The sequence below is a fragment of the Lucilia sericata genome, unplaced genomic scaffold, assembly GCF_015586225.1.
Source record: "Lucilia sericata isolate MDLA Ls3-8-SP2 unplaced genomic scaffold, ASM1558622v1 Contig000129F_arrow, whole genome shotgun sequence".
Classification (NCBI taxonomy): domain Eukaryota; kingdom Metazoa; phylum Arthropoda; class Insecta; order Diptera; family Calliphoridae; genus Lucilia; species Lucilia sericata.
Window position 1 is genome coordinate 231999 of NW_023994161.1, and position 26765 is coordinate 258763.

At 29.4% G+C, this 26765-nt stretch overlaps 1 protein-coding gene across 1 annotated transcript; it reads right to left on the minus strand.

Annotated features, from left to right (window-relative positions):
- Nucleotides 1-4285: 4285 nt before the first annotated feature.
- LOC119600930 (WD repeat-containing protein 20) lies at nucleotides 4286-21216 on the minus strand. The gene is made up of 4 exons (XM_037951521.1): nucleotides 19482-21216; nucleotides 9433-9621; nucleotides 7499-9370; nucleotides 4286-7127 (listed from the first exon to the last, which is right to left on the minus strand). The coding sequence occupies exons 1-4, from the start codon at nucleotides 20058-20060 to the stop codon at nucleotides 7068-7070; spliced, it is 2700 nt and encodes an 899-aa protein (XP_037807449.1). The 5' UTR covers nucleotides 20061-21216; the 3' UTR covers nucleotides 4286-7067.
- Between the last annotated feature and the right edge of the window lie 5549 nt (nucleotides 21217-26765).

Here is a 26765-nt window from a genome sequence, read left to right on the forward strand (position 1 = left end):
ACATGTATGTATTTTGTTTGGGACCATTTTGCACATAATAGGGGTAAAGTATTAAAATTTTTAACCCATTTCAAAATATAATATTAAACAATAATTTAGTATTAACCAAGAAGAAAAATTCATACAATCTAGATAATAGTTGTAGAAGAATATTAAAATTTTAACTAAAATTATTTAGTTATTTTTCCATAAATAAAATATTTTCATTCTTAAATATTCTGAATTCTTTTACAATGAAATGTAAAACTAATTTTTAATGTCAAATTTTTACCAAAAACTAAAAAAAAATAGTATTGCTTTTTTCCTTATAAATGCACCTTAAAACTTCAGAACCGTTTCAAGGTATAACACTTTAACTTTGCAGGACATACATAGTTTTAAAATCCCCAAAAAACTATTCTAATGGTGGGGGGGGGATGTGTAGTAGTTTTGTGCAAAATTGTTAACTTAATTCTTCCAAATATTTTTATAACAAAGCCTAAAAGTATGCTTCAAAATAAATAAATTTATAAAAATTCTATATGTATTAGGGGGAGTTGTTTTTATAAATGACAAATAATAGAAAAGTTTCCTACTTAAGTAAAACATTTAATTTTTATAACAATTTCCTCAAACTTTGTTTCATGAAGTCTGGTTATTGGAAAGCTGGATCCAACGATAAAAAGGTACTTTTTTGTATTTCCATATTTCTTCTAAAGTCATCATAAATTTGGTGTTAAATTAAAAGGTCTTAAGAAATTTTTGCGAATAAGACTAAAATTTGCTGATTTTTTACAAAAACTTTTGATTTTTTTTTAAATTTATATGAATTAATATTAAAGTTAATAATACAAATATGAGCAGAATAATCAGTAAAATATTGTAATGAAATATAATTTTTTCGAATTTTGGAAATTTTCCTTAGTTTGAATTTTAAGTAAAATTTACAATAATAATAGCAATAATGAATTTATTTGAGGACAGAAGTTAAAATAAAAATTTTATTGAAAAAAAGTCGAAGTTGAACATTTTCGTCTTTTCTTTAGTGAAATCAATTGTTTGTATTCATTTAACAAAGTAAACTTTAAGAAATTATTTCAATATCGCTTAGTTTTCAAAAAAAATTAATAAAATTTAAACTAAAATAATTTTTAAAAATTTAGAAAATTATTACTTAGAAATTTAATTATTATGTCGTTTCCTTTTGTGGATAAAATTTTGCTTTTTTTTGCTCTCTTTAACGAAAAATTCTTCTAATGATAATAAAAGTGTTCAAAATAAAGAACTATTTAAAAACTATAAAATAAATAAGGAAGAAAGAAAATAAATATCGAAAATATTGAACAAATTGGGCAGAATAAAAGCAAAATTTTTTCTAGAAATGAAGGCAGCATAAGAAATTACAAATACAAATTTAAACAAAATTTTTTTCTAAATCAAAAAGTTTTGTGATAAATCTGAAAAATTAGTATAGATTTAGACCTAGTACTGAATGTTTATTTATTATTCTATAGAAATTGGTTCTTTAAAAGAAATTCGAAAAAATCTTATAAAAAAATTGTTTGTCCTTTGATCCAGCTCAGCAAATGTTAGCTTTAGGACACATATTTTGAGAAATCATATGGTTTTAGTAGGGAAAACAATTCCTTTATGGCTCGCCTAATACAAAGGCTTTTTTAAAATAGACGTCAAAATCGTAAAACTACCAAAAAAGTGATTGAAAACCAATAAAAAGAATTAAATTTTATATAATTGAAGATTACATTACAAAATATCCCATTCTCTTCTTCTATTTAGTAAATTATAATTATATTCTAAATAATATCGGTTGCGGATATCGGAATAAATGCTACCGTTCGATTTCGTTTCCGGAATACGAGGCAATAAGTGTAATTTTGTTATCGAAACGCAAGTTAAAATGTTCTTAATATTCACGAGCGGTTTGCGGTAACGGTAACCAACCTTGTATAACAAATTTAATAATATAAAAATATAATAAAATAATATAATATCTGCAAAGTTCCAGATCATAAGGTAAGTTTTTGTAAATTTAACTTTGATATACTATATTTTTCTATTTTGTTTTGAATGTTGATTTACACTATTTTAAAGATTTCAACTGATTTTCGTAAAGGACCATTATCAGTTAGAAACGAATTGCATTTTTTAGAAAATAGATGATATGAATAATATGAATCAATTTGAGATTTTTCAGAAAGTTTCTTTTATATCGATAGTTATAAACCGTTTTTGCTAATTTTCAAAAGCAAAAATTTGGACCCCGAAGAAACATGTAATCTTGATTTTAATTATTTTACAGATTTTAATTTATCAGTTAGGAAAGAATTACATTTGCATTTTTTAGAGTATACAATGATTAATGACCGACACATTGTGATTTAATATGTTCGCAAAATAATATTGTTGAAATTAGATAAGAACTGACAAATTTATAAACTTCTCTAGAAGGTGAAGGGTATAATAAAGGCAACTTGTATACATTAGGAACTTAAATACGTAAATGTTTACGAAAACTTATTTTTAATACTTTTGAAAATTCCCGTTTTGAAAAATAAACACCCTTTTCTAGTTGATTATTAAATAAAAACTACAATTATGTTCTATTTTATTTATTTTTTTTGTAATAATTTTTATTTAAATTTAATTTTTCTTTAGTCTCTTCTGTTGTTCTTTTTTTTTTGTTGTTTTATTTTTGTTTTATATTTCAATTTTTCATTTTTATGTATTTTGCAAATTTTATTCCTGTGTTAATTTGTTTTTGTATTTATTTACTATTGGTATTTTTATATTTATTTATATTTACACAAAGTTGTATATATTTTGTTTTAATATTTTATTTAAATATTAATATTTATAAATTTATTTTGTTAAAACTAGATGCCTGTTTATTGAATCGTTTTTAACACTGTGGTTTCATAAAGATTTTTGTTTCAATAAATGGTTTTGCTTTTTTTTTCCATTTCACGTTTAGAATCATTTTCTGCATTATAAAATATAATTTAATTTCAAATAGATGATCAACATATTATTTTTTAATATTAATTTAATTGTATTTTGTTTTATATATTTATATAGTTTAATATATGTATGTATATATGCAATTTTTGTTTTAAAGAGAGAAAGTTATAGATAAATAGTTAAAGATTTAGATAGTTTGAGAGAAAGAGAGAGAGAGAAAAAGAGATTTCTATGAATTACATTTATGATAAAAATCAACCAATTTTTCTTCTGCTTCTGCTATACTATTATTAATTAAAATTATTTTATTTAATGTTTTCTTAATGTTCTTGTTTTATTTCTATTTAATAGTAAAACATTTATTTTACATTAAATGTAAATAAGTAATTTTTTAAAAAAATTACATATATTTTCATTTTATAATGAAATGATTTGTTTGCATTTATTTTATATACTTCTTAAATATAAAATTTCTTTCTATTTTAATAGAAATCTTAATGGGTTTTAACATGTTTTGTTTTAAATTTTAATTATTTAACTTAATATTTAATAAATAATAATAAAAGCATTAATCAATAGTTAATAGATTCTTATTTTTTCCCTCAAAGTAATAATTTTATACACATTTATAATTACGGCGAGATAAATAGGAGGGAGGGGGGGGGAGGGGAGAGAGATAAATCAGTTTTATATATAATTAATATTTTAATATTACAAAAAAATAATAAACTAAACAAAACAATAAAACAATTTTCTCTACCACAAAACAATTATAAAACTATTTACTAATTATTACTTAAAACTTATATATATATTTTTTTTTCATTATTTTAAGCCAAAAGTTATTTGATTTTAATTTATAAACTTAAAATCAAGATTTTCCATTTAAAACTTGTGTGTGTGTGTGTTTTTTAGCTTTTATAATGTTTAATTTTTCAAGAGTATTGCTTTTCTTTTTCATTTAATGCATTTTTCAACAAGTTTTATTTAAAAATTGTTTAGTTTTTTATTACATATTTTTATTATTTACTATGGATTTTATTTTTTTCTTTTGGAACATTTTCTTTATTTTTTGATTAACTTTTTGTTAATAATTTTTAATAAATTTTATTATTTGTTGTGTTTAGTTAATTCTTAGGATTAATTAATAAACGATAAATTAACTATAAGGCAAAATTATTTAGGAAGTAAAGATATACATATTGATTTTCTTCATATTTTTTTAATATAACATATATATTTTTTATAAATTATTAACAGAAAATTAGTTAAATATGGAGTTTAATTATTTAAAGAAATTAGTGCTTTTATAGTTTTTTATCTTTGGTATTTTCCAAATGTTTTTTTTTTTTTTTTGAAATTTGTAATTTGTAAGGAAATTTATGGAATTATTTTAAAGAGATTCATGTTTTAAGTTTTTTAAATTTCAAAATAATTTTCATGGTAAAGCAGTAAAAGGCTTCATATTGTTCAGCATCAGGCTATTTTACATGAACCTTCAAGATTTCAAGGAAATTTTTAAACTAAATTTTGAAATTAAAACAATCTAAATTGGGCCTAACACGAATGTTGGTATGTTTAGTTCCGAATTGGATCCACCGATACTAAGTACTGCCAAATATAAATGAGATTTACGACCAAATTGATATTGATTAATCAGTAAATTGAGTCTTTTTTGGCACCTTTTGATGATGATTAAAACCTGAAATTGATCATTCCTGGTGTTTAAAATATGATAGTTTTCAAACTTATTTTTTGATCATATTTCAAGCAGTCGGAAGATCAAAAACTGTTTTCTGCGTTATTGTATTTGTTTGTAACAGTCATAAAAATTGCATAGAAAAGACTAAAAACTACTAAAAATTGATTCGAAAAAGTCTCTAAAACGACCAGTAATTCGACAGAAAAATTACACAAAAAAGTTTCAAAAATGAATCGGAACTGATCAGAAGAAGAAGTACTCATAATAGACTCTTTTAGAAGAGTTGCGGATAGTGTACCATTTTCTCCCGAAGAAAGTAACATTTATGATCAGAAAGATGTTGCATATATGTACGTTTTAATCGTACAGAAGAATCATAAATGACTCGAATTTGATAAAAAAGTTCAAAAAATGCTAGCTAGAAATATATTAAAACGGTCTTTCAAATATCGTAAACAAATTTAAGAAAATACTTCAATATATTGTGAAAATTGTAAATATCACAATAGAAAATATATTTATATTTGAAAGTACAGTGGAACAATAATATAATTTAATTATAAAATTTTGTTTTTTTTTTCTGAAAATTAATAAAAAATTCCAAATGACTGCTTATGTATCAAATTATACATTTGTAAGTTATTAGTGAACAACTTAAACAAAAGGTAGATGGTATGAAGTAGACATTGAAAAGCAAGTTCTTTTTAGTACCAAGTTAGTACAAGTCATTACCAAGTTTTACCTAGGTCATTCCAGAAAGAAAGTTTATGCCCTGTCCTCGTTCAACAGGTTCTGTGGAACCATTAAGGATTCGATACTAGTTCTATGAAACCAGTTTTTTTTTTATTTTAATCTCGAAACTAGTTCTAGAGAAGTTTTAGAGAACATATTTAGCTTTTCAAGAACAGCTCTGGTACTTGTAATTTTGACCATAAATTTTTGTTCAAATTTGGTAAGATTTGGAATGAATTCTGAAATTCCACCGTGAAACTAGATATTTTATAGTTTTCAATACTTCCTGTATATTCGTTGTTCAATTTCGTAGAGATCCATTGCATACATAAATATATATGAAAATAAATTTATTTCATTTTTAATTGATCTCATATTTTTCTAATTTTCTCAACTGATTCCAAAAAAAAAATAAAAAATATTTTTGAACTAATATGCGTTTCAATTAGAACTACTAGTGACAAAAGACTAGTTGCGGAAAAACTCCTTAGATATACTTTAGAATCACAACAATGGAACAGATAACGAATTCTAGAATCGACATCACTAGTTCCAGGGTTGCTATTCATGAATCTGAGAAGGCTCTGTATGTACTACTTGTTAAATTAGTTTTTTATAACAAAATTTGTTTATAATAAATGTTTTCGAGCATAATTATTCCAACGTATTATAGAACGATTCTGAAACTAGATCATTCATAAATGAATTGTATTTGAAATTAACAACCTCGAAACCTTTAGAAAACAAGAAAAGTTCTGTCAGTTCAGATACAGTTCTTTGAGGCTATATATTTCATTTTCAATACAAATCTGATTTTAAGATGAATTCTACGTTTTTTATAGTTTATCCTTGCATTCAGATTGAAATACTGAATTCAATGTATAGCTAATTACAAAAAAATCTGAACAAAATTAAATATATAAAACGTTTACATTAAATCCAATTGTTTATAGGAGAATTTTTACATAATCAAATCTACAACAAAGTTTTTTTTTTTACAAAACATTCAACACAACCAGTTCAATACGAAAATCACAATTTAAAAAACTTTTCAAATATATAACATGATTTGAAATTTTAAACAAAGACTTTAAACAGAATTTTTCAAATATAAACCAGCATTTATAGATCTTTTATAAATTTTTTGTTTATTAAAGTATTATTAAATGTATGTATAAATATTTATAAAAAAAGTGTAATAATTTCTTTTATTTTTAATAAAAAAATTTAACAAAATTATAAATAGGAGAAAAAAAAATATATAATAAGTGTAAGTGGGAAAATGGTAACTATAATTTAATATTTTATTTATTAATAATAATTTTTTTGTTTTATGTTTAATATTTAACATGATTTTTTTTATTATAATTATGATTTTTCTTTTCTTATTTTCTTCTATTGTAAATATCAAAAATAAGAAAATTATAAATTTTTTATATAAAAAAAAAAGTTTTTTATAAAAACTGTTTTTTTTTAATTTCTTCTATTTTTACACTCTTTTCTCACCTGTGGTTAAAAAAAGTTTTGTTGGCGTTAAAGGTGTTGTAGTAGTTGTCGAAGAACAGGAGGGAGGAAAAGTTGGAGTAGTAGTATTTGTTGTTGTTGTTGTGTTAGTAGCATAAATATTAAATTTTTCTAAATTCTTATGATATTGTTTTATATTTATTTTATCGAACTATATTACCGTACCACCAGGTGGCGCTGTTTGTGTTGGCGATAAATGTTGGGGAACGTTCTAGATAAAATTAAAGAAAAATAATTCGGTTTTTATTAAGGAAATTAATTTTCTTAAAGCATAATTATTATTGTATTTGGCGTTGAGGCCAATGATTTCTCTTTGATCTGTTTCTGTGAAAGCGTTATGAAGTCAAAACTCTTTCATAAATTTTGTTCGAATCTGTCATGAAAGTTCTATGAAAGATTGAAGGTTATAACCTTTTTCTACTCTGAAAATACATTTTTGAATTCAAAATTGCACTAAATTTTCAGTAAAAATTACATTTTGAAAGCACAGTAGCTCAAGAAAGATGTATTTTTAATAAAAAAACATTACATGTTCACAAAATTTTCCGATATTCAATCTAAAAAATCATATCAACTACTCACCGTAGCATAACCCGGCCTGGCCCATGTGTAAATAAAACCATCTTGACATGCCGTTAAAAAGCAATCCTCTCGAAATATTAAAGCACTTAAACGTTCATGAGCGATCTTCTTACACACCAACGGCTCAAGCAGTGGACACTCATCGAAACGTGGACACGCCGATGTGCCAATTAGTTTTAATGGATCATATGATGGTATGATTGAATTCGTAGTCGATGAGGGTGAACAGTTCGATAAATTATTTATTAAGGACTGATGATGATGATGATGTTGCGATGATGATTTGCCCAATTTTAAAGAGCCAAAACTATGAGATGATGTCGATGAGTTGGCATTCGTTTCGATTTGTGTCGAATTGGCCATGTGCTGATGATTCATAGTTGAATTGTGATGATTATAGGATTTGAGTAGACTTAGGGTGCGACGATTTTGTCGGGTACTGCCACCCTCTAGATTAAGCGATTTCTTGTCCGACGAATTGAGGAATGAAAAATTACTTAATCGTTGTGTTAGCGAATTGAACGCTGATATACCAGAATCTGAGGATTTGCTACTATTGGATGTTTTGCTGTTGTAACCCGATGATGTGGAGAATGTATTTACATGATTGGCGGTGGTGTTGCCATCAATCGAATCGGATTTGGTGGCTGTAATACAGTTGGGAAATTTTATAGTTCCCCCCGTAGTGGAGGCATTAGCAAGGGATTTTGAGTTTGTTTTATTGGCTGTTGTTGCAGTCGCTGCCAGTAGGTCATCTGGCGGTGTATTGGCATTTGATGATTGTGAGGATATTGTACAGTTGGCTGTTGAAAACTTACTAGAACTACTATTACTATTTTGTTCTCCTGACGTTTGTGGTGTTGTGGTTGCGGTTGTCATTTCTTTGGTTGGACTACTACAGTGTTGGGAAAAACTATTAGCATTATTATTGGGATGGCCAATGGCCACGGGTCGTATAACCTTGACGCCATCTGCATCAATGCCACCATTCATAAAACTGGTATCATTCATATTACAGCTATTTACTCTTTGCCTAAGGCTTAAGGGGTGCCTTAGTATATCCTCGGTTATATCCCATAGACAAATTTGCGTATCCTGGCTTACCGAACCCAAACGATAACTTATGGCCAATTTGTCGGGAGCCAAAGATGAAGCTTCCGATCTAAACGAAGCTGATTGTGGTCGCTGCCTTGAATGTATGGGCGTAGAGTTCTTATCGTGACCACTCACTGCATAGGAATCAAAACCATTTGCAGTTGTACCATCACCGCCATAACGTGATGCACCATATTCCATTATTTGATTTTCATCATCTGAAAAATCACCACCATCCCATGAGGTATACGATGTGGTATAGGGATCAAATGCCACCACTGAAACCCACGATCTATGACCCTGACCTCGAGCCACTACTCGTCGCTCATGAAAAGACCACACTGTTACCAGATCATCTTCACCGCCCACCACAATATACTTGCCATCCGGAGACCAGCACACACATAGAAAACCACCAAAATAGGAACGCGCTATACCCAACAATTCCATGGTATCATAATGAAACACTCGTAAAAAACCATCCTGTGATACTATTGCTAAATTTGAACCGCATGGTGAGAAACAAAATTCGTTTATACAACAATTTTCGGTATTAAAGACCCATTTATACAAAGGATTTCGACTCGATTTCGACTTGCAGGTTAGTATTGAATAGCCTTCGCCCATTTTAAAGGGCTGATAATTAGGTGCAGTTGGTGGACATTGTAGATTCTCGTTGTACAAATAAAGGTGTCCCGAAGCATGAGAGGCCAAAAAGAGATTCGGTGAATTTGGCAGCCATTTTAAACAGGTCACTTTGGTTTTATCAATTAGACGCTGGAGGAGAAATCATAAATTGATATTTTGTCAATAAATAGATATTATATTATTTTACTTACATCTTCATTGTATAGTTTACGATATTCACGGGGTCCTGGCTGTGGTGAAACCAGCTGTATTTGACCCGTGGTAAAACCCACCAGCAGAGGAGCTCCCGTGGGTGTTGCTGTTGTAGCATTAAAATCATGACAACTAGGATTTGTTCCTTTATAGAATTTCTTATCAATAGGTTTACTCAATTCCGCACCCTGTTGAAAGAGATAAGAAGAATTTAGAACAATGTTGAAAAATGTGAAAGATATTATATATAAAAGAGGCTTTACATTTACCTCTACCGAGAATTATAATGAACATACTATTTCTTCTCTTTTTATACCCTTTTCAATTTTCTAACATATAAAATACACAATATATACATACATATATTCTGAATCCTTATAGTTAGCGGTACCCATTTTTTTATCAAAAAAATTGGCGAAAGAAATGTTATTCAAAAAAGTTTCACAAATATTTTTCTTTAATTTTTTTTTAATTTCTCACAAAAAATAAGTATTATTAACAATCCAACATCAACTTCCTACTTAAAACTATATTCCATAAACAAGAAATTCAAACATGTTTTATTCACTCGTTCATTCTTTATTTGTCTTTTTTTTTCGTGATAAGAAATGCATTAAATAAAATATAATAAAAATTAAATAAAGACAACAAAAACAAAGAAATAACAGTAAAAAAAAAAGAAGAAGTGATGACCTTAACCTAAGATAATGTCTTGCCAATGTTACCTCATTTATGCATCGATAGCTGTATTATATTCTAATAAATTATTCATAATTCAGTAGAATATCTATGTGCACTGGCAAATGAAACTTATAAAAGGCAAACGATAGCCGATAATCGTAATATTTGTGATATTACCAATCGATATAAGATGATGCCAATGAACCTAATGTAATGTAAACACATTTTCTTGAATATTTTAATATTTTCTTATAATGTTTTGGCATAAGGCTCACGTGTTCTTAGAAAAACGGTTTCTATAGAGTGAAGAATTTAGACTTCAAGATTTTTCCTTTTTTAGCCCTAATTTCTAATATATTACGCTCTAGTCAGTGGCTAGAGAAGTTAACTATATCTAAAACAATGTTTCAGGGGTTCTGAGAAGTGTTCCAGTGGGGTTTTAAATTAGTCCGATAGTTGGCGTCGGAGGATATTGAGTCAATCAGCACTTCTAATGTGGTTATAGATTCAATATGTTAGTGTGTTACAAACTTTAGCACAAATCCATAATAACCTCCCCCTCCATATATAGTGGTGTAGGGTATAAATATTTAATGTCAAGAGACTAAAGATATCTTCTAATGTTGCCTTTAGGGTTTGTTAAATTAACATTGCAAAAAATATTCTAACACCAACGACAGACTGACTCCACTAACTAACCTTGCAAAATCTTTATGAATTTATTACTCTTCTCACATTTATTCTATCATCTGCAGCGAAACAAAGTCAATGTGACAACAATCATCATACACAAACACTTCTCATTCATAAAACCTATAAAAACAAGTAAGGAATTATAGTCACGTCCGACTATGTAAAACCCTATAGTGATATAAGCTAGTTTCAGGTAATAGGGAATATTTAATACAATATTCTTTGGTAAAAGTTTTTAAAAAGCGTCGGTAGAAATGGACTCAGTTCCTAATAACTCACTTTTTAAATAGTAGAAAAGTTTGTCTTTCTATTGCCGTTTCAAAATTAAATCAGATTAAATAAATTTGAGATACAAACTTTTAAATCAAACAGCAATTTAAGATACGATTTTTGGGTATAACTACCGATTTTCGGGGTATATTAAAAATTCTAAATATGGTAGGTTGACCTACTCAACTAGATATATCTACTAAACGCATATGTTGAGTAATTTTGTATTAAACAGTTTTATAGACCCATCTTCACAAAATCTTGTTATATGATTCCTTATAGAAAGCAACTCTTTAGAAATATGTAATGTAACGTTAGGTGTGAAATTTTAACAGCGGGACCACAATGGGTCGTTCACGGGTTGGCTGCCTCATCTAACTAGGTGTAAATTAGCCACCTGCAGTTTTACAATAAGATTTATATAGATCAAATTAATAAAAGCGATTCTGATTTGAGTTTTAAGGATCTGTACCAATATGTTTATGTGTTACAAACATCAATTTAGGGGCATTAAACCCTACCCACTATAGTGGACTACCGTATAATGATAACAAATGTTGCGTAAGTTAGTGAAAATTGAATTGAAAAGACATAGAAAATATGTAGTAAAAAAAGAACCATATAGATGAATGACTGATTGAATGATAAAAGGAGGGCAAGAGAAGAGTTCATTGTGACACATTATCGTATTGTTGTTACACTTTACATTGTTATTATTATTATTATTTAGTGTTGCAAAAAGATGATTTTTGTAATTTTTCCACTGTATATGTTTACTATATTTTTTATTAATATTTTTTCGAATTAAATTGTTGTTGACAACAAAATACTATGCAAAAAAAAAAAAAAAAAACGAAAAGTTAAACAGACAACAGAAGGCCCTACATTATGATTTCTAGATGACATTCAAACATAAAAAAACTAGTGAATTTAGTTGCATGAATGGAATTTAGGAATTTTTTGTATATAAATATTTTGTGGTGATTTTTAATGTTTTAGACAGAAGAACACAAACAAGACAATGATTTACATTTAGAAATCAGCATGATAAAAGAATTCTTTAAACAAATTTTAAGGTTTTCCATTAAAAATGTTTCTGCAGTGGTTAAGAAATTTAAGTTCAAAGTTGAACTTTAAATTTTTTTAGAATATAGTATAGTTTCAGATCGCGTTAATCCTTTTACAATAATCTACTGCATTGAAAGGTCTATTATAATCTTTAGATTAGTTATTAATTTGCTTTTCAGGACCTGGTTATAAACATAACCTCTCTGCTATACTTTGACTACTTCCTCTTATTGCTGCAAATATTAAGTAAAGAATACTATACGATTTAAATTCTATTAAATAAAACATTTTTCATGTTAGGCAAAAATTATATCATATCAAATGATATCTTTTGCCAGAAGTCCTTTACACATTTCGAGCAATGAATCTATCACATACATATCAAATAGTTTTCCACATTCATACGTTTACATCATGTTGATAATGATGACTACTGAAATATCAACGATAATAAAAATTTACTATTATTCATTGCTTTAGCACAGTCGTCATTGTCTGTTTTAATTTGAACTGAAATGTGTTTAAAAGGTAAAAAAAAGGAAATGTGTGTGATGTTCATTTATTTTCTCTCGTTTTTTTTACTATTTTTTTTTTTAGGTTATTGGTTGACATACTGACATTTTCCGGTATACATTTTTAACAGTTTTATTAATTTTAAGTGTTTTGTTCTTTGATACTTTAAAGTAATTTTATTTATTATTTGTGTGGAAGTTTTTATGAATACTTTTTTTTTTTTTTTAAATGAACGCTTTAATGTTATTTAAAGGAAAAGTGTTAATAAACATGATATATTTCATTTGACAGGATGTAGATTATTTTTAATTAAAAATGAAATATGAACTTTTTAATTAAAATTTTAAATGTTCATATAAGTTATTTAATTCTAATGAGTACATTTAAAGCGAATTTCTGAAGAAGTCCCGGCTTACGTCAAGACTAAACTAAAATATTCAGGGAATATCGGTTATTTAATGATAAATTGTATTACAATATCAGATAATTTATTAATGTAAGATTTTAAATGATATTTAAAGACTTTGCTCAGAGAATTAAACTCTATATATTTTTCAAAAAATAATATGTTCCCAAAAAACTTTTGATAAAGTTATTCTATGAAATTCAATCCTCCTTATCTTTAATATTCTTAAATTCTTTTAAAAATAAATTCCTACCGCTTAGTCAATACCAAAAATCTTAATTATATTAATTTCTTACGACTTCAATTTTAAATTTCCAAAACATTGCAAATTTATTGCTTCTATCTCGATTACAAAAAAATTCAGTTATTTTCCTTAACTTCAAGAAACCCCCCACCCTAAAAAACCCCCTTTTCCAATCATTTAAGAATAAATATCAATCTTGCATTTTTCATATGAATGTATATTGGAACACAAACGTCCATACATATAACAAGTAAGAAATTATAGTCGGGCGTGGCCGACCATATGATACCCTACACCAGTTATGAATATTAAATGTGATTTATTTTTCATAATAAAGCATTTATCTTCAATATTCCCTTGTTCCGATACATTTAAGCAATTTATGGATGAAAAACTAATTTTCTGAAAGAGGCTTTATATGGGGGCTAGGGGCAAATATGGACCAAGCCCGATAAAATTTTGTGAATATATTTATATTGACATAATATTTTATTGTGCTGAATTTCATCGCGATATTTGTGTTTATAAGCTAATTTGGGACATTCAAGTAATTTTCTAAAGGGGACTTTGTATGGGAGCTAGGGTCAAATGTGGGCCGATCTTTATGAAATTTGGCAGGGTCATCAATACTTCTATAAAACTTAGTTGTGCCGTATTTTATCGATATATCTGTATATTTAACATAATTATGAGCTCAGAAGCCCTTTTCGGGGGGTCCTGTTCTATGGGGGCTAGGTGAAATAATGGACCGATTTTAACCATTTTCAATAGGCTTCGTCCTTAGGTCAAATAAAACGTGCGTGCCAAATTTCATCCAATTATCTTGAAAATTGCGACCTGTACCTTGCGCACAAGGTTTACATGGACAGCCAGCCAGCCAGCCGGACGGACATAGCTTAATCGACTCAGAAAACGATTCTAAGCCGATTGGTATACTTTAAGGTGGGTCTAGGACGAATATTTTGGTATGTTACAAACATCAGCACAAATCCAATATACCCTCCCCACTAAAGTGGTGTAGGGTATAAAAATTATGGTTTCTTTATTATTTTTGTCACTGCAATAATAAACAGTAATAGACATTTATTAAATAAATAAAAGAATCAGTATTCTTTACAATTACTCTGTTTGCAAATAATTTATATAATCACTTCATTTGTTTATTTAGGTTTTTTTTTTCTATAACAATAATATCAGTTTAAGAACAGTCATCCGATAACCGAGAGATGGATACACATTAGAAGCTAAGTAATTTAGTTACTAATATAAAGCTGTTTATTCAAATTTGTATTATGCAATTATTTTGTGAGCAAAATATTATGGGTCATTGGATTCTATTCTAAATGTTATAACTTGAAATAAAATCAAATTATTAGTAGATTTACATATGTTTAAAAAGAATGTATGTATATGTATAACAGTATTTTTAATTTAAAAACTTGAATGCATTTAATTTTATGAATATTATTTTCTTTATTTTGGAAAATAGTGTTCGAAATAGTCTAATTTATAATAGCTTGTTTATCTGGCTTTAGATGTTTGTATCTACAAATAATTGTCTGTATATTCATATGGACAATTTGTATATCGTAGATATTAGTTTTTTTCTTTAATATACATTGAAACCTTATCATTTCTCATCTAACTATATAGAGGAGAATCTATTGGAATAGCAACAGCAGCAGCAGTAACAAAAACAATAATAATAATAAAAATTGTTGTTAAAAGTAAGAAGAGATCCAGTCGTCAGAAAGTGTTTATTTTTTATATTTTATTTGTTTTTATTATTATTCGTTTTATTTTTTATTTCATTTACTTTTTTGCATTATGATAAAGATAAGATATTTTTTTATTTATTTATATTAGACAAATATTCAAACATTTATGCATATAAACATACATATTGTTAGGTAAGAGTGTAAAAGTGTTAACGTGTTTTTTGTAATATTCTCATAAGGAAACAAATGCTATAGAATCATTTAAATAGCTTTCTCTTGAAAATTTAATATCAAAAATATTTTCAAGTCGTCATACCGTTTGAAACACATTGGTCTTAGACCTAAAAAATTACATATTTATATACAATCTGGACAAACGCGGTCTGTATGTCAAAGAATTTTTCATAACTATTGATAAGTTTATTATTAATTATGGATAATATCGGTACAAATTAGTTGATTTGGTAGTAATAATGATGAAACAAGTTAGCTTTTGGTAACCCGAAATTATATGGTAAAGTTAAGCCGATATGCCACCCAATCGTAGGATAGGTTCATAATTGGTCTTACTCTTAATAACACCAGTATAAAACGGCGTCATAAAGTCTCTAAAAAGCTTTATGACATCGGTCCTTTGATCTATGCCCTTATTAAATATTCTTTTCCTAAAATTCAGAAGAAATTGTGCTAGTAACAACAAAATGTAAATTGTGCTAGTAACAACAAAATGTTAGGTTCGTAAAGATCTAGTTTCCGAAACTTTGAAATTACGGCAGATGTTTTAATGATGGTTATAACTCTTACTTTTTAGTTTTGGTAGATATTTTATAATAATTTATTTATTAAATAATTTTATCAAAAAGCGTACTTAACACTTTTGCTATCTAAACGATTGTATATTTGTATGTAAAATGCTAAATTTTTGTTTCACTTGCAAAATTGTTATTATTGTTCATTTTCATATGATTGTTAAAAATTTATAAATGGAACAAATAGGAAGAGTATTTTTAGGGTTCTAATTAGAAAAATAAATATAAGAATATATTATACATCAAGTACTTGTTAATAAAAATTATATAAAATTTTTAAAATAGAATTATTGTTAACAATTTTGTTAAATAAATAAGATCACAGCTGAAAACAAAGATGCACTCGTAAAGACTAGAACACATCAAAATTTTTAGTAAGAAAAGAATTTATTAAAATTTGTTGATAATGAGGAGCCACATTAATCCCTATTCCGAAATCTAATATTAGATTCAAACAGCACTTAAGCAATTAATAATTCGGTATAATAAGCGAAATGCGGTTATAAATTGCGAGAAGAGCAGATGATTTTATTACGTTTGTATAATAAAAAATGGAGATCAGCGATCGATCACGCTTACAGAAGGTGTAACTTTCATAAGTTCTTCATTTCATAATCAAAATCATATATTTTTTTTTGTTGCATGAAGAAAAATATATTGATTCAATTGCCATGATCTTCTATAACATTTCTTTTTTTATTTTAATGCCATTGCCATAAATTATATATAAAAACGATTATAATTGCACCACATAAAAAGTTTTTTTTGTCTATAGTACTACTTATAAAGCCAATTAATATTATTAATTAGATATTGTTATCATAATAATTGTTTAGTTAATATTAATCATGAACCATAAGTCCGATCATAGATAAATGTAAATAAGTGTCAAAACACGTGCAATTTTTAATTACTGACGTTTTATTATTGTCGTTTAAATAATAATTAAAAAAAACTTTTTTTGCACGTCGAAGTTAAAATTTCAACCAACTCAGTTATAATTTCGCAACTTATATTGAAAATTTTGATTACTTTATATCACTTTAATAGTGTCTCTCAACAGGGCGGTATTATATTTTAAGGATCTTACAAGACACTTCTCGATATACATTCTTGAGTTATTCATTCTTTTATTTTCATATCTCGAAATATAATTTTTGAAAAATATTTTCAAGGTTTTTATTTCTGAGACCACATTTTCTGTCCGAAATTAATAATATTTGGGCTGTCAATATTCCTTATACTACCGACTTAATACACACATCACCATAATTATTGATAATTTTGAATAGGAAGCCAAATCAGTATAGGTACTTTGCTTTAGGATTTTCAAACATTCTGTACAAAATCGGTTTTGAACGAACCAATTAAAAATATTTTGCAAATAAAATAAATGTTTTTTTAAGGTCCCAATAATTAAAGATTATCCATTTCTTTTTTAAATTAATCCGATATTTCGTTGGTATATTTCCAACATCTTCAGAAATTTATATTAAAGCTTAGTTATCCATTAATTATAATTCTTTCATTGTTGAATGTAGTTATTAAAAATTTTGATAAAAATATAATAATTGAATCTGCTGCAATAATAGATTCCTGGAAATTTCAATTAGTAATGATACCATTTTTATTAAGAAAAATTTCATTTAATATTCAATTTGTTCATTTATTTTCCAGATGTTCAAAAATGAATACCTAAATAAATACATATACTTTTCTATTTGTTGTTATTTTTACAGAAATTAAGGCAATATTTTATTTACAAAGTATATAAACAATAGGTCCTTTCTTTAATGCATAATGTAAAAAAAGAGTTAAAAACGAAATTACATTTATTATAAAACAAGTAGTATCCGGTCCACGTTTCAGGCCCTTGATTGCATATGAGGACTATATACTTAAAGATCTATATACCCCTCAAATTTTTAAATAATCGGTTTAGCGGACCATATGTAATTGACTTAAAATAAAGACTTCGACGCCATCTGTCGGACAAATTTAAAACTTTACAGGAACACTTCTCATAGTTCCTGATTTATCGATTAGGTAAAAACATTACTATTTACTTACTTTCCTAGATAGATAGATAATAGATAGAGGAAGATAGACAGATAGATAGATAGATAGATAGATAGATAGATAGTAGATAGATAGATCGGATTAGATAGAATAGATAGATAGATAGATAGATAGAGATAGATAGATAGATAGATAGATACGATAGATAGGCAGATCGATCTAGATAGATAGATAGAATAGATACGATAGATAGATAGATATAGATAGATAGATAGATAGATATAGATATATATAGATAGATCGAAATATATAGATATATAGATAGCTCGGATGAGCTAATCGATAGATGATAGATGATAGGAAATCTGTCGCTAGATGATAGATAGCTAGATAGCTAGCTCGCTCGCTCGCTCGCTCGCTCGCTCGCTCGCTCGCTCGCTCGCTCGCTCGCTCGCTCGCTCGCTCGCTCGCTCGCTCGCTCGCTCGCTCGCTCGCTCGCTCGCTCGCTCGCTGCTCGCTCGCTCTCCTCGCTCGCTCGCTCGCTCGCTCGCTCTCTCGCTCTCTCGCTCTCTCTCTCGCTCGCTCGCTCGCTCGCTCGCTCGCTCGCTCGCTCGCTCGCTCGCTCGCTCGCTCGCTCGCTCGCTCTCTCGCTCGCTCTCGCTCGCTCGCTCTCTCGCTCCTGCTCGCTCTCTCGCTCGCTCGCTCGCTCGCTCGCTCTCGCTCGCTCGCTCGCTCGCTCGCTCGCTCTCCTCGCTCGCTCGCTCGCTCGCTCTCTCGCTCGCTCGCTCGCTCGCTGCTCGCTCCTCGCTCGCTCGCTCGCTCGCTCGCTCGCTCGCTCGCTCGCTCGCTCGCTCGCTCGCTCGCTCGCTCGCTCGCTCGCTCGCTCGCTCGCTCTCTCGCTCTCTCGCTCGCTCGCCTCTCTCGCTCGCTCGCTCGCTCGCTCGTCGCTCGCTCCGCTCTGCTCGCTCTCTCGCTCGGCTCCTCGTCCCTCTCTCTCATCGCTCGGCTCGTTCTAGATAAGATGATAGATAGATAGATGATAGATAGATAGATAGATAGATAGATAGATAGATATATAGTAATGATGTCGTAGGAAGGACAACAATTTATATAAAAGATGTTTCCCTAAAGCAGTTAGAAGTTCGTATGAAAAAATTAATTCGTTTTTAATGATTTCGTTAAACTTTCAACAAATTTTTTTTGTTAAGCTTTTTGTAAAACTTCGAATATTGGTCTTAGAACCATATTCAGACTTTTAATCCATCGGATCTAATTGTCCTCTAGCCCCGTTGAAAATTAACAATTGTCATGAAATTTAAAGTAAACTGAGAAAATTTAACAAAATCTAAAATCTTAAATCCAAAATTTTGATGAGGATCCGTCACTATTTGACCCTTCCTCCATGTAACTCCTCTGTCAGAAAATCAGTTTATTGAAATATAAATCAAACTACATTTTAAACATACTAACAACAATATGATCCGCCATGTCCGTTTTTCCTACTTTTTCTTTTTAACAAATTTTACTACAAACTCAAATGAATCGCTGCATCCTAATTTTGGAATCACTTCGCCTTTATCCAATATAAATTGTATTAAAGAAATCTTTAAAAAATATTATCACTCACCTTCTTTACACCTCTAAAGGCATACACATACAATTCCCTGCCAAAATTGAAACATATACGATCGCCACCCAAAACTTGACTGGCAGACAAGCCATTCTGATCTAAACCTCCAACACCAGACCCATTCATCATTGTATGCATGGACATGCCAGCACCCAAACGTGCATCCATCGACGAGGGCACCACATATTGTGATTGTTGGCCATTTAGAGAGGACGAAGATTGCACATCATAACCAGCGCCACCACCATCGCCGCCAGCTCCATTGGAAGCATTTTGCGAATTATTGCCATTGGTTAGAGGGCGGCTGTGACTACTGCTGCCAGCACCATTTGAACCATTTGTCGCTGATGAGTTATTTGTGCCTGAGTTGGAGGAGGAGTTGTTACCAGTAGCCGTCGGTGGATTCGGCAGGGTAACAATGGAGACACGTACTTGTGGGGAACTTTGATTGTTGGTGTAACCCACGCGATTGGGTCGTGAATACTCCGAGAGTGTGAGTAATCTGTAGGTACCCTCACGCGTTACAAATTGTGTCTTTAGGTCATCCTTGACATTGGGATCAAGTTGCGTTGCCATTACGGCAACTTTAATTAATAAATATTGACGTTGTTGTTATTGTTTTACTTTTTGCGTTATTTTTTTTTTCTTTTTTCTATTTATATTATTGTTATTATTTTCAAACTATTTCGGTGTTGGTTGTTGTTTTTGTATGTATGGTTTGCATGTAGATCAAAAAGTGGCTAATAATGAATTGTTGTTGTTGGTTGGTCGTTTTAGTTGTTTTTTGTTTGTTTGTTGTATGGCTTTCGTTTCGTTTTTTATTATTTTTTCTTAAAGGGAGTTGGCTTTTTTTTTTCCTTTGAGGTTGTGTGTTGTTATTTTTTGTGTATTTTATTTGTTTTGTTTCACATTTATAACTCTTATTTTAATTATATTTGAAATAATTCCACTTTGACAAATTACACATTTTATTTATTTTGTGGTATAAATAATAAATAAATTAAAGAAATTGCACATTTTCGCATACACGCACAACATACACACACACACATAACACACTAGCACGTATATTTTTACACAATCCCCTCTGCCTCCTCTTATTTACAATGAAAATGTTTGTTGGAAGGCGATGATGGATGGTTGGATGGAGGAGAAAAGAAAACTATATGCACACATGACCAAAGGAATCTTTTGCTGGTGTATTTATTTTTCTCATATGTGTTTTTTTATTGACAAGTGGGTGTGGAAATTCTATTCTTTGCGTAATTTTTTTCTTTTACAAAAACAATATTTTCTTATTTTCACATTCAAATAGATTATTTTTCTCCAAATTCCTTCACTTTGCTGCAAAAGAAAACTGGACTCCTTTTGCGAAATTACAATACAAAATTTTCTACACTTTGCTTTTGACGATTTTTTTCTATTTTTACATTTTTTTCTTCGTTCGTTCGGACGTCGAAGAAAAAAATGATTTTTTAATTTGACACACACACTCAACTTTGTTTTTCTTCAATTCATATTTTTTCTAGTATTCCGGTTTTTCAATTTGTTTTGTTTTAATAAATAAATTTTTCCGTTGTTGTTCTTTGTAATTTTCTTCAATTATTTAATTTATTATGTATTTTTTCCATTTCATCAAATCGCATTTGAAATTTACGTACTATTCCTTCAAAAATATCGCAGCACTTTTTTCCATCAAATAAAAAATTTTCTATTGTTTCTTTTAGTTTTTACTTTCATTCTAATTTTTTCTTTTCTTATTTATCAGCTGTCAATGAGGAGACGAAAAGAAAATAAACGATAGCCGAATTTACCACAGAGTTGTATTTTTAGGGAATGTTAACCAAGGGATAGTGTTCGAAGTATTACTATTTTAAATTCCGATTTTTTTAGGCATTCGATTAAAATTTTTACAGTAGATAAAAGTGGGCGGGTCCACTGCATTAACCACAACTTATTTTTTAATTTAATGTTTTTAATAAATTTATAAAATCTTCAAAACAAAACATACGGTTACTACGTGTTTGTTATATTTTTAGAAAGAATTCTCGAATAGTTAGTTAGTAGTTTAACTTTCTTTTTAAATAAGAATCGTATAAAACATCAACTACAACAACAAACTTTTTTTTGTCAATTTTCAATTCATTTCTTAATTTTACACTTTTCGTGGTGAATTTAACAGAAACTCATAACTAGGGTTCTATAGTTGAAACGAAAAGTCGACTTTTCGACTTTTTGCATTTAGTTAAAAGTCGACTTTTCGACCTTTCGACTTTTTCCATTTTATGAAAAGTCGATTTTTCGACTTTTCGACCTTTTTATTTAAAAGTCGACTTTTAGACTTTTCGACTTTTAGTATTTTATAAATGGTCGACTTTTCGACCTTTCGACTTTTCGACTTTTTCCGACTTTTTTCGACTTTTCGACTTTTTCCGACTTTTTTCGACTTTTCGACTTTTTCCTACTTTTTCCGACTTTTCGACTTTTTTCGACTTTTCGACTTTTTTCGACTTTTCGACTTTTTTCGAATTTTTCCGACTTTTCGACTTTTTCCGACTTTTCGACTTTTCGATTTTTTACGACTTTTTGACTATTTTCGACTTATTTCGACTTTTTTTCGACTTTTTTCGACTATTTTTTTACTTTTTTCGAGTTTTTTCCGACTATTTTAGAGTTTTTGATCACTTTTCCACTTTTTTAAAATTTTCGACTATTTCCGACTTTTCGACTTTTTTCGACTTTTCGACTTTTTCCGACTTTTCGACTTTTTCCGACTTTTCGACTTTTCGACTTTCTTCGACTTTTTTCGACTTATCGACTTTTTTCGACTTTTTTGGAACAAAATAGTCGACTTCGACTTTTCGACTTTTTTCGACAAAAAGTCGATTGTTCGATTATTCGAAAGTCGATTTATAGAACCCTACTCATAACTCTTTAAATCAAACCCACCACACTTAAGTGGGGTGAGTTTCAAGAAAGTGTTGAATAAAAACCTATTTATCACAAAAAGCGTAATTCGATTAAAAACTGTATTATCGATCAAAAAGTTATACAGACAAAATTACCGCCGTAACGACAAAACCGTATTAACCTTGATTATAATGAATATCGATAAAACGGTTCAACATATGGTGCATGGATACGCTAACAACTACTTAAGTCAACTCATTGACCATTAACCAAGTTGCCAAAAATTACGTTACCAACGAAATTTATTTGACAGATTTCTTGCTAAACGATAAGCCACATTGGAAAAAAATTGTTTAACTTTTTAAAATTTTGCAGAATTGAACGAGCACACTTATTTTATTAATTTAATTTTATTATGATATGTTCGTCGTCTGGCATTCAACAAATCGCACACACAAATCCAACGTGTATGGCCAGCTTTAAAAATAAAACGTTTTTCATTCGTTTAAAACAAATTTTGAATAGATACCACCCATTTTTTATTAAAAAAAATCCGCAGTGTTATTTAGGTTTATATAAAACTTAGTTGGAGAGATAGTAGTGTATTTGACGTAGTTATGAGTTAAAAAGCTCAAATCGAAAGGTCCAGTCGTATGGTGACTATGTGAAATAATTGATTTATTTCAACACTTTTCAATAGGCTTTGTCTTTGTGCCAAAAAACACGTATTGTCCAAATTTTATCAAAATATCTGGAAAATTGCGACCTGTACCTTGCGCACAATGTTTACATGGACGACCAGCCAGCCGGACGGACAGACGATTTACAAACATTAGCGTAACAAACATCAGGACAAACAGATAATACCCTCCCCACTATAGCGGTGTAGGGTATAAAAATGAATATAGCACTCTAACTTGTTAATTTATTTAATTTAACTCGACAAGAAACTTTTTTGACTGTTGTTTAAATTACATTGACATCTCTGTCACGCATAATACAGATTTAAATTGACATTTTTGGTGAATGATATTGACATTGCAATGTGCGTGAGTTTCCAGACAATACGAGTGAGTGTCCTTTAAAATATTTTGAGTTGTTTTTTGGTAGACATTAAATAAGAGTTTTGTATAGAAAGGTTATAAAATAAACTTAACTTTTTTTGCCGGAATAATCATCTATTGAGAATTCTTTCCAATTATATAAAAACCACCAAGCTTGTGAGTATGTATGTTTGGTTTGTCAATAAGGAATTTTCTATTTTGAAATTTTTTTCTTCATTTTATTTTTGTTTGTTTGTTGCATTTAATCCCCAAACAATTGCATTGGTATTTTTTTCTGTCATTCTCATTGTGTACTTATCACACACCAAATGTTCATATCACTTGACCTGTTTGCTGTTCCTCTTGCTCCTGTACATAAACTCTTGTCCTGTTTATTGTACACCAGTGTAATGTTCCTTGAATGGGTTTTTGTTTGTGTTGCTTTCATACACTATTACTAACTCATACATTTTATTGTCTTTCGTTCTTGTCGCTCGTACTTTTTATATTTTTTTCTGGATTTCTTTTTTTCTATTGTTAGTTTTCCATCCTTTTTTTTTAAATTACACATTTTCAATTGTATCCTTTTGACATTATTCAGAAATAAACTGAAATTATTGTATAGAAATACTAAACCCTCCAGTAAAGCGTTGTGAATGTTTTTGCGATAGAGTAAATTCCAAGAAAATATAGCTTACATCTTTGAAGGAAATGAAGCAAACTCGTTTACAAAATGCCACAGTGCACTTGCAATAAACAAAATTTAAAATTTTATATGACATAAATCCGATAGTTTTACAAGGAGTCAATATGACCCTTTTACTTCGCAGTTATTAAACAAGTAAGAAAGTATAGTCGGGCGTGGCCGACCATATGATACCCTACACCAGTTATGAATATTAAATGTGATTTATTTTTCATAATATCGCATTTATCTTCAATATTCCCTTGTTCCGATACATTTAAGCAATTTATGGATGAAAAACTAATTTTCTGAAAGAGGCTTTATATGGGGGCTAGGGGCAAATATGGACCAAGCCCGATAAAATTTTGTGAATATATTTATATTTACATAATATTTTATTGTGCTGAATTTCATCGCGATATTTGTGTTTATAAGTTAATTTGGGACATTCAAGTAATTTTCTGAAGGGGACTTTGTATGGGAGCTAGGGTCAAATGGGGCCCGATCTTTATGAAATTTGGCAGGGTTATCAAGACTTCTATAAAACTTAGTTATGCCGTATTTTATCGATATATCTGTATATTTAACATAATTATGAGCTCAGAAGCCCTTTTCGGGGGGTTCTGTTCTATGGGGGCTAGGTGAAATAATGGACCGATTTTAACCATTTTCAATAGGCTTCGTCCTTGGGTCAAATAAAACGTGCGTGCCAAATTTCATCCAATTATCTTAATCGACTCAGAAAACGATTCTAAGCCGATTGGTATACTTTAAGGTGGGTCTAGGACGAATATTTTTATATGTTACAAACATCAGCACAAATCCAATATACCCTCCCCACTAAAGTGGTGTAGGGTATAAAAAACGAAATGAAATGGACTTGGCAGAATGGGTTAAATGTTTAAAATGTTTTGTTACATATGTATGTAACTAGTTATCAAATACATCTACATATAATTAATGAGAAATAAAATCTTCAGATTGGAGCAAACATCCCGAACTGAATGGAAAAGCTGTTCAGTTGCGTACACAGAAAATAAGATACGATACATGTATTTGTAGTTAAAGTTCGACGGAACCGTTCACTTGAAAAGCAACTTCGCAAAATTTCTAAATCGAATTAGAATTACTCCTAACTGTGATCTAACAGTCTTTACAAAAATTGCCTTAAGTTTGAGTTGCAAACTAATAAAATAGTTTATTTTAATGATAAACTATTCTTAGCTTCTATTATGTCTAATGTCCAAGAGTAAAAAAAAAATTGCAATTGGTTTATTTCATAGTTATACTTGAGTATTGTGAAAAAAGTTAGCAGTAAAAAAGCAGAAAAATGTAGCACTATTGTTAATATTCCTTAGAGTAAATGTTTAACTTCTCAGCCAAGTTACTCTAAAAATAATATGGAAACTTTTAAGGAATTAACTTATTTCAAAATAGTTTTAAGGAAAAAGTGTCAATTGCTCACATTAAAATATATTTTTATCTTAATTTTTATATGCAATCAAAAACAAAACAAAGCGAAAAGTGGACTTTTTATCTTACTACTCAAAAAATTAATTTTTTGATTACAAACTTCGATTGTTTTTGTCCTATCTCTTATAGTTTCCGAGAAAAAGGGAATTTTGAGAAAAATTTAGTTTTTTTTCATCCAGTTCAGTTCTAGTTCAGTTCTAGTTCAGTTCTACTTCAGTTCTAGTTCAGTTCTAGTTCTAGTTCAGTTCTAGTTCAGTTCTAGTTCAGTCTAGTTCAGTTCTAGTTCAGTTCTAGTTCAGTTCTAGTTCAGTTCTAGTTCAGTTCTAGTTCAGTTCTAGTTCAGTTCTAGTTCAGTTCTAGTTCAGTTCTAGTTCAGTTCTAGTTCAGTTCTAGTTCAGTTCTAGTTCAGTTCTAGTTCAGTTCTAGTTCAGTCTAGTTCAGTTCTAGTTCAGTTCTAGTTCAGTTCTAGTTCAGTTCTAGTTCAGTTCTAGTTCAGTTCTAGTTCAGTTCTAGTTCAGTTCTAGTTCAGTTCTAGTTCAGTTCTAGTTCAGTTCTAGTTCAGTTCTAGTCAGTTCTAGTTCAGTTCTAGTTCAGTTCTAGTTCAGTTCTAGTTCAGTTCTAGTTCAGTTCTAGTTCAGTTCTAGTTCAGTTCTAGTTCAGTTCTAGTTCAGTTCTAGTTCAGTTCTAGTTCAGTTCTAGTTCAGTTCTAGTTCAGTTCTAGTTCAGTTCTAGTTCAGTTCTAGTTCAGTTCTAGTTCAGTTCTAGTTCAGTTCTAGTTCAGTTCTAGTTCAGTTCTAGTTCAGTTCTAGTTCAGTTTCTAGTTCAGTTCTAGTTCAGTTCTAGTTCAGTTCTAGTTCAGTTCTAGTTCAGTTCTAGTTCAGTTCTAGTTCAGTTCTAGTTCAGTTCTAGTTCAGTTCTAGTTCAGTTCTAGTTCAGTTCTAGTTCAGTTCTAGTTCAGTTCTAGTTCAGTTCTAGTTCAGTTCTAGTTCAGTTCTAGTTCAGTTCTAGTTCTAGTTCAGTTCTAGTTCAGTTCTAGTTCAGTTCTAGTTCAGTTCTAGTTCAGTTCTAGTTCAGTTCTAGTTCAGTTCTAGTTCAGTTCTAGTTCAGTTCTAGTTCAGTTCTAGTTCAGTTCTAGTTCAGTTCTAGTTCAGTTCTAGTTCAGTTCTAGTT